The 12,584-nt window shown below is 35.3% G+C and overlaps 1 protein-coding gene across 15 annotated transcripts in view; it reads left to right on the top strand.

Annotated features, from left to right (window-relative positions):
* Positions 1 to 12,584, top strand: part of HDAC9 (histone deacetylase 9) — a 1,013,994-nt gene that overhangs the window by 494,017 nt on the left and 507,393 nt on the right. For 7 of the 15 annotated variants that reach the window (XM_053609475.1, XM_053609487.1, XM_053609488.1 and 4 more), the window contains exon 3: positions 7,195 to 7,257. In XM_053609475.1, the coding sequence (XP_053465450.1) occupies positions 7,195 to 7,257 (63 nt within the window). Of the gene's footprint in view, positions 1 to 6,686; positions 6,956 to 7,176; positions 7,258 to 12,584 lie in introns of those variants that run through there. The other 8 variants (XM_053609476.1, XM_053609482.1, XM_053609491.1 and 5 more) reach the window with 6 other exon arrangements.

Raw genomic sequence — 12,584 nt, 5'->3', positions numbered from 1 at the left:
GACAGTGAATGGGCCTCCATTGCCAGGGCAAGTAAGCAAGAGGCAGAGAGACAAAGAGGACCAAATATATATTTTTATATTAATTTCTTAAATACCTCACAAGAGAGATATTTTAATACTTTGTTTACTCAGATTGTACTGGATGATGATATGATAATCACATTAAGATCATTTCGGCTTTAGTCTGATGGCTGGCCTTTTCACTGGTTTTTCCATGTTGTAGGCCAAAGTGAAAGCTCAATTAAACTGCATTTGATTTTTAGGAGATTCTTTTTTCAGATATGTACTTAGTTTTTTATTATGATTTCTTATTAAATTAGTATTTTAATAAGAAACTGTGATAAAATGAATAACAATGAAATATTTGAGGTTGAATGGGTATGTTAATGATTTGCTAAAGATTGGTAGTCACATAAAAGGATCCTCTGGAGAAGAAATTATTTATTCATTACAGAAACATTTATTGAATGACGTACTCTGTGCCATACAAGCTAAGTTCTGATGATATAGCAGAAGGCTATAATATAGACTATATTTTCTTGTAGTTTTTGGCCAGGGCTGGGTTTGAACCTGCCACCTCTGGCATATGGGGCCAGCACCATACCCCTTTGAGCCACAGGCGCTGCCACAATATAGACTATTTTTTCAAGTTGATACATGAACCTTCTTTCATAACTATGAGTAAAGTTATATATTTCATCAATGATACAACTTTCTTTCAGATTTCTTAAAAAAATAGGTAACAGCTTTTAAATATTTTAAGAATTATGAATTAAAGATTCATAGGAGAGTATTATAGTAATAACAGCTACCATTTATTGAATGCCTATTTGGCAAGTGTAATATAATTCTGTCATCCTCATAACAATCCCTCAAGATTTATTATTTTGAATCCATGGTTAAAAATTAAAATACAAAGAGGATTCTATATAATACGTATTTCCTCTAAAATGGAACATTCCATGAAAGTAAAGACTATGTCATTCTTGTATATATTTATCTTGAGAGCTTGCCCTGTAGCTGTGAAATAGTTGATATCCAATATATGAAATGACTGACTTTCATCGCAAAAACAAACTTCCCTTGATTCTGTCAAAAGACCATTAAGTTTTACTTGTTCCACTAGTTAAAGGAGTGTGTATGATCATACTGATTTCTCCTCTTGTGCTGGCTGCTTTGGGCTCTGCATAGAGGGTCTTACGTGCAACTGGCAAACACTCAAAAAATCAGAACCCAGAACAATGTGGCTCAGTAGGGGACAGACCTGAACAAATGCCCATTACCTAAGTGTACTGGGCTGGTCTCATTTACAAGCTGGAGGATCCCTTTCTGGCAGACCTCCTCAGTCTTTTCATACCTTGAATATTAATAGCCTTGTGCTTTAAGTCTCTTGTCTAGTTTAATTATTTCCATTTTTAAAAATTGTTCTCTCATAATACTGGTTAATTTGAAATTGCACCAAGAAAGATTCTTTATCCATTCGTATTTTTAGCCATTTAATTACTGCTTTGGAAAGGTTGATCTACTTTTATGGTTCTCAAACTTTATTGTATATCAGAATCATTTGGAGAGCTGGTTAAAATGCAGATTCCTTCCAGAGATTCTGATTTGGTAGTTCTGGTGTAGGGACTAAGGATTGTGGAGGTCAAAATTGTGATTTTCAGGATTATGATCAACCTTACTAAAATCTGTCTTGGTTGATGACTGGAGAGTCTATTGAAGTCAAGGAAGGAAGGTAGCATGGCCCAATTTATTCTACCACAATAATATATCTTGAATTCATTTTTAATCAAGATTTTTCATGCAGTAACCCACAATCCTTAGTGTTGAAATTCCAAAAGATTAAAATCCTGGAAATATAATTCTGGAAAACATAATAAAAAATTCTGTGAAAGATATTTATTTAAATTTTCAAAGGGGATTTGTTTGACATATAAAATTACAACAGAATGCTTCATAGGCCAGTTTACATAGTAAAATAAGCAATGATAACATAACTATTTTTTGTAAGCATAAATAACCAGGTATGTTAACAACAGTCATGCTCATATAACAGTTATGAGTAGCCAGCTGAACTATATTCATAAAGAAACAGGTAAAAAGGGGAAATGTATAAACATATAAACATGTATCAGTACGGTTGGTAATTGTGTGCATCCAGTTTAACAATTGCAGTCGTCTGAAATTCCATGATGAACAACCTGTCTTTGGATATGATCGGTGAAAAACAGCAATGGGTCACTACCACATATGTAGTCACCCTAAGAGCTGTGATGTCAAGAAATTTTATCTTTCACAAATACAGATATGTGAAAAGAAGATCTCTTCATTTATTGAAGAATTTTTGAACATTTTTATGTACATACACAGTGCTTATAACACGAAGTCAATGTTGTGATAATGCTCTTTCCTGAGTCTGATTTCTGAAATCCAAAGCAGTAGCAGAAAAGTCTGTCCCAGTTCTCAGAGAGAGACCAATTTCATGTCTTTTGTTTTTATTTTCTCTGGTCCCCCTGCCAATTGGGTGTTGCCTGCCAACACTGAGGGCAGATCTTCCTCACCTAGTCCCCTCAGACCCACACACCAATCTCCTTTGAAAATACCCTCACAGACCCACTCAGAATAATGCTTTACCAGGTTTCGAGGTATTTCTTCATTTCTCAAGTTGACATCTAAAATTAAGCCTATAAGTCAACTTGGCCCCATAACCATCTTCTCAAACCATGCTTAATTTCCAAATAAAACCAAAAATAGTTGCCTAACATGATGCAACTGATGTGAGGCAACTGAAAACACACTAATTCCTTCCCCAGAATGTGTCTTTTGGGATTTAACATTAGGGATTTTAATCTTTCACAATTGGGATTTTTGAGATTTTAGACATGAGGGATTTCAACATTCAGGATTGTGTCTTTTGAGATCTCAACCTATTTTAGAAAAGGTTATTATGTGCTAGGGGTCTGAAGTTATTTCTGGAAATATTTTGGTGCCATATAGATTTTATAATCCTTTTTTTGTTTGTTTTGCTACATACCTGCATAAAAAAGATAAGAATTAAACTCTGACTAGCATTTTGCATAGAATTTGACTCCAAATTCCATTTTCTATTAAATCAGGAACTAGGTTTGGGGTGTTTTTATTTTTTTGTGATCTATCTTCTTTTTCACTTGTCTTTGATCTTTATGCATGTAAAATATAGTATTTGGATCAATTTTAAAAATGCTTATTATATCGAATTAGAATTTATTTTATATATTTTTGAAACTACCCATATATTCTATCCTGACATTTGTATTAGTTTGTTATGGTTCTTGTAATAGAAAATACAATATATTTTTCTCCAAATTAGTAATATTTGGTTTTACAAACACCTCAAAAGAAGCCTAGCCACATTTCTTTACCAATATTATCGAGATGATGTAAGAAGAATTAACTCAACATTCTTAATAGTTAAGCTCAGATAATCAATATGCTTGATGGTTGTTTTAATGATGCTTATTTTTCTTCACAGAAACAAGTGAGATCTATTTTATGATGTGCCTAGTGTCTTTTCATTCTAAAATAATTTTTCATTACTAAGAGTTAAATGAAAGAGAACACTGCTAATAGAAAAGAGAGTGCCGCAGGGATGCAGGGATGAAATGTAAATAAACCTTATGTTAAATAAACTTGGTCAAACGAAGAAGATACATTATTTACCCATTTTATATGGAATGCCCTTTCCTGGAACCTCTGAGAAATAGGATAATTACTAACTCACTCTTCTGGAGTTTTAGTCTACCTTTTTTGTTTATGTGTATAAAAGCTTGGAGACCTTTTTTAATCAATTGTGGTTGAAGAGTGTAAACTTAAAATAACAAAAGATATGTCGGTATGTTATGTCAATATTGTGATTTTTGTTATCTCTAATATGTTTATCATGAGGTTTGTATATTCTATTAAAGACCACTCAGAAACAATTACAAAATGATTCTATTTTTAGTCAGTAGATTATATTAAATTTTATTCTGAATATCTCAGAGAATGATTCCCATCATTTCGCCAAGCAATAAGAAGGTAGTATGCTAGACCCACTCAGTTATTAGTTACCTTTGTTACTTGAAGTGAGTCTCTTTAAGGCCTGACTCCATTAGTTGGTGCTTTTGTAAACTTTGTAACTTCCAGCAAGCCTCTTTAGTTTCCCTATGTGTAAAATTGAGAGCTAGTTTGGACTGGAATAAGTGGATTTTAATATTTTTTTTCTTAATATAAGAAATCATTGTTCTGATCTCACCATCAAAAAAAGTCATATTTAGCTGAGGTGACAGATAAGTAGATTGATTATGGTGATTATTTCACAGTGTATACATATATCAAATTATCAAATTATGTACCTTAAATATGTACAATCACAATGTTTCAAATACACCTCAATCTAGCAGTCACATACCAATGGGGGGGGGGGTCAGGGATGGTTTGTTTTCACATGTCTGACCCTCCACCCATTAGTTTGTGACTTTAGAAAACATTCTTTATATATATATTTTTTCTTAGTATATAAAAGTATAAATGTATTTTATAGATAGGGAGGAAAGAGGTGGGGATAGATGAGAAAGAGAGGAGAGCAGAGAGCAGGGAGTGAGAAAAGGGAAGATGTGGGGAGAGAAAGAGAATGAAGAGAGCAGAGCAGGAAGGTGGCCCAGCATCCCAAGCAAAGAAAGGGATGAATTCCCACCTAAAAATGTTCTTTAAATGAATGTTTAGCAGAAAAAAAAAGTTATTGTTCAAAAGAAATCTTACATCCCCCAATGTGACAGATGAAAGTGGAGTTGCTCTGGTTGTGGGGGAGAACCTTTCCTGGAGGAAACTCCCATACAGCTCCCCTAGCATCCCGGAGCAAAGTTTAAACTCCATGGTGGAATATGTCTAAATTAATTTCCAGGTCTGAAATGCAACGCCTGGTTCCTACATAAACACATGGTCTTTAATGGAAATTGTTAGATCCACGCTATTTCTATCCATGAATTTTACACACAAATTTCCTAATCAAAAGTTTGTTTGTAAATCAGATGGAATCAGATAGTTTTTCAACTGCTGAGAACATAAAATTTTGTTCTTTAGTTGAAGTCAAATGCAATTTGGAATAACTACTTTTAAAAAAGTCTTTTACTTGAACACATATGCTTTTTCAGGAAGTAGGGTATACAATAGAAGTTAACCTATGGAAGAAGAGGAATTCAGGTGTGGGTTATCTGATAAATGATTTAACATGTTTCTTCCTTTCTGCAAAATCTCTGTTCCCTGGTTCACCTTCCCTGGCCCCATACTTTGGGATTGACCAAGATCCCTTCTCTATCTGATTGTTCTGGGAACCTTGAAACAATCTGCTCTTCCCATGTCTTTCCCTATTGCTCCTGATGCCTTAGGTATTACATTTTCCTTCCTGATGTATGGCCGAAGAGCTTCTATAACTAATGTATTATCACTTTTGAGTTTTCTGAGAAGGACTAGATGTTAGCATCCCATTTTGGGATGTAGAATGTATTTCTCATTTGGAAATGATAGTATAAATGTACACCAGAGACTACAGAACTGTACTATTTACTGTAGTTCCTTTGCTTTATAAGAGTGCTACACTGTGTCTGGCCCTCTATTACATCTGTTATCTATTACACGTTAGGCAACCAACGTATAGATGAATGCAGAACATTCATAGTTGGGTACTGACCGTATTGATTTATTGATCAACAGGTGCACAGACTCAGTAATTCTGTATCCATAGGAAACCAGTCCTATTTTCTTTTCTCTCTCTCTCTTTTTTTTTTTTTGCAAGTAAATTGGACTTAGCCTGAGAGACTGAAAGAGAGGGAAAATTTTTCAGGTGTAAGCCATGGCTTTGTGTTTTTTCTTTTGTTTTGGTTTTGTAGATGTAGTAGTAACTGGATGCAATAAAATTCATAGTGCTACTAAGCTCACAATAGGATTTGTGAAAAGGACAATTGTCTCACATAAATAGCAAGTAAAAAATCAAGCCTGTCCTTCATAAAAATTTTATCCTGGGATGTGCTTGTTTTCTAAAACTTCCTCGATTAAATCTCTTGTTAGCCCTGAAACTAGAAGGCAGAAAAGCTTCTAGTGCTACAGCCAACTGCAGTGTAGCCTGAGAAACAGGCAACAAAAATAGAACACCAGGATTGCTGTGCGTGGGTGAGGCAGAAACCACATTATGAGCAAAAGCTTCCAGTATTATTTTAGAACCAATACAGAGCTCTGTACTTCTCTCCTCTCTCTTCTAAAAACACATACTACAAAAATAAAAAGAAATAAAATATATGTGCATTTGCCCTCTTAGAATTATGATTCTTAATTTTTTTCTTGCCTGCCTTTCTTTAGAAGCGAATCGCCGGTGTGGAAACACAATGTGTAAAGCAAGCTTGGAGAGAGGAAAGAGTTAATGCTTTTAAGGCCCTGCAATAGAGAATTATGGTTTGAAAGATAGAGGCTGGACAGCTGGGTTTGCTAGGGTATTTTTAAATGCATTAATGCAGGCTCCAATCATTCGGCCATGCTTGACCTATTTTTGGCTCAGGCCGACCATTGTTCTATTTCTGTGCCTGTGGGCCATGCTGTTGTTGATTCATATGCAAATGGATTATCACTAGCTTTAGCCAAGTTGAACTGAGAGAGAGACTGAGAAAGGGGGAAGAGAGGCACACAGATAGGAGGAGAAGGGCGCCGGCTGGAGCCACTTGCAGGACTGAAGGTTTTTGCAAGGAAACCCTAGCAGCCTGAAGAACTATAAGTCAGGTTTAATTGGTTTCTTTTTCTCGTGGGTAGAGTTAATATTTTTCTACTTATTCTGACAAAGAAATAACCCCGAAGCACATTCCTATTTCCCACCTGCTTTTAGTTTCCGGGATAACCTAAACTCCAGAGAGCTGTAGCATCCACTGTGTCCTTTCTGCTTTGCACACAGGTTGGTAACATGGGAAAAGTGTCCAGGTCTTTTTTAAAGTGTTATGTCCATCTGAGCCTTAAGGGAATCCTTGTCGGAGTTGATCCTCGGCTGCTTCTCCTTGGGGAGGCAGGAGGACCAGTGAGAGTAGCTCCTGGGGCCGGTGCACTGAGCAGTGATGAATCTTTCATGTAGCTGAAATAAGAGTGATTGGAATATGCTGCAGACAATTTACGAGAGTGACTCCTGTTTTTCCTCAGATGGGGTGGCTGGACGAGAACAGCTCTTGGCTCAGCAGAGAATGCACAGTATGATCAGCTCAGGTAAGATCCTCTTTCATACTGAGACATTTTATGTTTGAAAGGGGGCTGGCATGGGAAATGCAGCTAAGAAAAGCACCTCTCATAAGGAATTGCTGCTTTTTCGTGTTGATGTTGCTATTTTCTTGGTGCGTCTGTAGGGTTTAACTTAGATCTCTTCCATTACTGTTTCTGTGCATATTCAGAGACTGTTTAGGGACGGCTGCTTCTGAATGAAATTGCAAACTATTGCTTCTGATGAAAGATGAGGCTGAGATAAGTAAAATGTACTTGGGGGTGTTTTGCCTTACTATGCAACTAGAAAAAGGAGATCTCTACTGATTGTAAGCCTGTTCGAATGGGGCTTTAAAAATCAGGTAAGTTCATATTGTGGCTTCAGTTTAAATTGCAACCTTGGTTAGCTTGATGATTTTATATTTACAGTGTGCATACAGAAGCACATCTATTTATAGACCTACCTTCTGATGTGTGTTGGCTGTGGAGTTGTAAAGGTAGTTTTATTTTTCTATAATGTGGCTTTTTTTCATTAGCCAAAAATGAAACTGTTCAGAGTGAAATAAAATTATTATTAGCAGATGCTTATTTTAATTTTCTTCAAGAGCATTCAAGAAGTCTAGCATTTTCAGGCAGATGCAATGGCATAACACACATTGAAATGTGTTTTTAAAAGCAGGTGCAACATTTTAAAGGATAACAGTAACAGGTTCCAATTTGTAGTTTCTCTGTATATGTACTCTCGTACCCTCAAGGAGATGAACTGATGGGAGATGGAGCTTGCCAGCCTTATCAATTTATATTTGTTAAAAGAACATACTTTTTAGGAAATAGTACTTACTCATAATTATTGTTTTTCACATTTATTTCTTAGAGCAAGTTCAAAAAGCTTTGGAAATTCTTTGTTTCTGTCCCCTTCTGAATGCTTCAGCCTAAATTGGCTTAAAGTTCTCCCACTGATCTTCTAAGTTCCCATGTGGGTTATTCACAAGTATAGATCACTGCCTAGATTTCCATGATAAGAATGCAACATTTAGCAGTGTTTACTACATAAGAGCTAGGTGGGAAAGAAATATTCCACAGGTTGGTGTGATGTCTGTTTTGGTGTTAATACACCTTCCCATCTGAGGATCTATGTTGAAGCTAGTTTTCTTAAAACCTTGGGTAGTGGAATCCAGCCATCCTATTTTGTAAAATTCTCCTGCTGACTTTAAGTTTGAGAACCAGTGCTTCACAGGAAATGTACAATAAAGACTAGGTTTTATCCAGTCTTTTCATAAACTCAGAATGAAGTATTAATTTTGTACAATTTTGTGTTTATATACTGAAGTGAAAGGAATTACCTTAATGAGTAGTCACTACTTAATGAAAACAAACCTAACAGAATTTTAATATAGTTTATTACTGTGGTCGCGAAGGGGACAAGACCTTGGGGAGGGATTAGCAGGTATGTCTCTAATGGAACTGGTCACTTAACTTAGCATTTTATTTAAAAAATATGAATAAACTTTTAAAAAATAACCGTTTTAGCTATCTTTTCAGTTCTATGCTTCATGCTTTTAGTCCTTGCCTCTTGTGTTACAAGTTTGGTATTTCTTTCATATGGTAGAAACATACATGCCTTCCAAGTAGCCACTGTGTGCTGACGCTGAGACTGGCTTCAAGTGTTTACAGAGCTTTGCTGTTTCTCCACATTTGGTGATCACACACAACTTTACTCCTATTTCAGTTAAGATTATCATTTTTCTGACATTTAATGATTTTTAAACACAGCAACAAGGTTTTTCAAAGTAGGAAGTGCTCAAGACTGTCCGTGCTATTTCTATTGCCACTTCTTCAGGAAGCAACATTTAAGCTCTTGCTGTCAAAGGAAAAGTGTCATAGGTTAACAGCAATTCCAAAACCTGTCTGGCATAAGTAAGGATACTCGTAAGTTCTAGGTATTTTTCAAACTTGAACATAAAAACAATTGCTGCCTTCATACCATGTCGTGTAATATTTGATTTTGTTTCATGTATGTTCTTAAATTTAAATCACCTATTCTTTTTTTGTACATTTCCTGTGAAGCACTGGTTCTCAAACTTAAAGTCAGGAGAATTTTACAAAATAGGATGGCTGGATTCCACCGCCAGAATTTCTGATTTAATTGGAATGGAAACAATATGGACTCTGGGAGTTTTAAGTTCCCCAGCTATTTAGCTAACTGAGATCTACTGCCAGGGGTTGGGGAACGGACGGCGATGCTGATAAACTATCATCAGTAGAGTTGGTCCTTGGCGTTACCTGCTAAATTGGGGAGTGTGTTTGTCCTCATTTAGCTATAAATCCTGTTCAGCTTCCTTTTGGACCAGTGGCCTTGATATGATTCATAGGACTAGAAGTGGATGGTGTCTTTGGATCTGAAAGGAGAAAAGATGCATGTCAGCAGTGCAGAGCGGTAGAGGGAGCACCGTGCTGGGAGCCGAGCTCTGCGTCCTGGCATGAGCTCTGCTGCCAACCAGTTACACCACTGGTCTCTTAGTCCTCTTCAAACTGAAGAATAATGATGTACTTCTGTTTACCTCTTAGCAGTCTTGTGAGGTTTAAATGTATCAACATGTCTTTGAAATATATGTACTCACTTTTATTAATCGCTATTTTTAGTGAACGAAACTAGGGTCCTGGCTTTTTAATGCTATGCTCTATTTTGCTAAATAAGCCATATAAGTTGATTTGTAGGTCACCTGGGGAAATGATTTTTCGTTTTGATAATAGTTTGCTTTAGTTATCTTATAAATCAACTATTTCCTTGGTTATCTTGATTTCCTTATGCAAATTATGACTGTTGGTCTAGGTAGCTGGTATAGGTGTGTTTTGTAAAATACCAAATTATGTAATAATCAAATGAAAAGAAATTGCAGAGTTTGTGATTGAACAGTGAAATCACAATGGAAGATTTCTTGAGATTAATTATTTTAAAAGCTTGGTTTTATTGTGCAGTTGTTATTGTTTTAGTTTCTATTTGTTGTTCTAGTTACATTGGATTTTATACAGTAATACAGATGATTTTTGTTAAGAGTGCTGTAAATGCTATTGGATTACAAGGGTTTTATGTTGTGTACCTTTCCCTAATACTGACCTAGCCAGGCCAGGCATCTTAGGTAGAACTAGGTTACATAATGTAGCCTACTAATGCCTTTTTAGTTTAAAGATCTGTAATAGTGAATCTTGGAATTCAGTATGAGTGACACATGTTTTCAGGTACATCTCTACTTTTATGGCTCTTGTGTGCCACTGTAAGTGACAACTGTGGCAGAAACTGAAGCAGGTACAAATACTGACTCAGGTCACTCAGTGGGAGCTGGCAGGGTTAGGGTGTTCTCCTGATGCCAGGAATGTTGCTTGACACGTTGGACAGCAGAGCTGTCCAGATAATGTTGGAACAGTTATTATGAAGGAATTTCCTAGAGTTTGTATAGCATTAATGTAAGATACATTTCTAGTAAGGAAAGCTCGTATTATCACCATGTATTCTTATTTCAGGGTATAAGAGAGAAAAACATTTGAATCAAAATTCTCTACTTCTTTTATATATGTCTTCACCCTTTCTGAATCCTTTTGTTCCTTGGTATGTGGTGTTAAGAGAAAAGGAACATTTTAGATTCAGTAGTCACTTATGTCTACTTGCAAAGCAGAATTTAATTATGAAAATGTAAGTCTGTGAAATGTTCTTGTCATGTCAAGATTCACTTTTGGTATTCCCTATAATTACTGTTTTCCCATTCTCTAACTCAGGTTATCTTCACTTACAAGTCTGTTATCAATTGAAATAGTCGATAGGTATCAATCAAAAAGCTAATTATAGACCCATTGAGAATGGGGACAAGAATGAGTATTTTATATTTCTGAGGATGACACAGTGGTATGATTAAAGTGTGTCCGTTAATTAAGAAAATATAATAAAACCCCTTAGAAGACCGAAATAAACCGATATTTGGAATTTATAAGTGTTTTAAATGGTGACTTTCATCTTGGAGATGAATTATTTGAAAATATATCACATAATTTCCCTCCACTGATAGATAATGAAGTAAGCCCAAAATAATGTAAGCCAGCGAACACCCCGCACATCCTCCCCGAATATTTAACACTACCTAAGAAAATGATATAACCTAATACAACATACTTCAGAAACGAATAGCTGAGAAAAAAAAGGAAGCAAGTGTTCTTCATTTTTCAAAAACAAAGAAAAGTAACTTCACTGAAAAAGAATAAAATCTACAGCTTGAAAGAGCTCTCCATTATTTAGCAAAATTTTATGCAAGTACTTAGCCCAGAGTCATATCCTGATTGGGCTAGCAAGTGATAAACAATTCTTCTGGAGTTCAGGCAGGTAATAGTCCTTGCCTATGGAGGGGAAAGTGGGGAAGAAGTGACCATATGGGACTTCCAAAGGTTTATCAAATTTATACTGCACACAATGCCAAAATATAATAAAGAAAAAACCTCTCAAGTTCTAAAAGGAAGTGTATTCCTGTGTGACACTCACCTTAGATGTTATTAAAGTACAGCAGTCCCCTAGTTATAAACATCCTCTAGACATATGAGTCACATTTATGGACCAAGGTTACTACAGGTAATAGTAATGTAGTTGTTCCAATTTACATACAAATTCAGCTTAAGAACAAGCCTATAGAACCTATCCTGTTCATGACCTGGGGACTGCTTGTATAAAGAAAATAGGTAGGCAGGATAGAAATTCTCAAATGAATACTTAAAAAATGAAATACTTACAATGAAGAGTTGAACTTAAAACAGATAAAAAACTAAATTCAGAAGTAGAGAAAACACTGTAAAAGTAATGGAAGAAGCATTTGACTTATTTAAACAACTATTTGATTGTGGTTACAGGACAGGAACTCAATGTTTTAAAATAGGGCAATGTAGAAATATTATCATGGTAACCAATGTGAGCTGTTGGGGAGAGATGAGATGGAAGGATTTGAGAAAATGCTAATATCATTCCCCTTCTGAGCAGGGACAGACTTCCTGATACTTAAAATAGAAACACATAGTTAAAAAAAAAATGATTCCAAAAACTGATTTTTAAAAATAGTTTATTTAACCTTAGAGAGATCTTTTTGGAAATGGCATCTCTTATGGTGAGGAAGCATTCAGTGCATTTATAGTCCCTTTAATTGCAGTTTTAAATCTGCTAAATTCAGTAAAATTTAAATTTAGTTAAATTTAAATTCATTTTTTAAATAAAAATAACATCAGTTATATGTTCTTATTTTTATAAAAGTATTTTTTTCCATCTATCCATCTCCCCAAAGAATTCACATAATGATATAAAG

The sequence above is a fragment of the Nycticebus coucang genome, chromosome 11 (assembly GCF_027406575.1).
Source record: "Nycticebus coucang isolate mNycCou1 chromosome 11, mNycCou1.pri, whole genome shotgun sequence".
Taxonomy (NCBI): Eukaryota; Metazoa; Chordata; class Mammalia; order Primates; family Lorisidae; genus Nycticebus; species Nycticebus coucang.
Note: the sequence above shows the minus strand (reverse complement) of the source record. Positions and strands in the feature narration are given on the sequence as shown.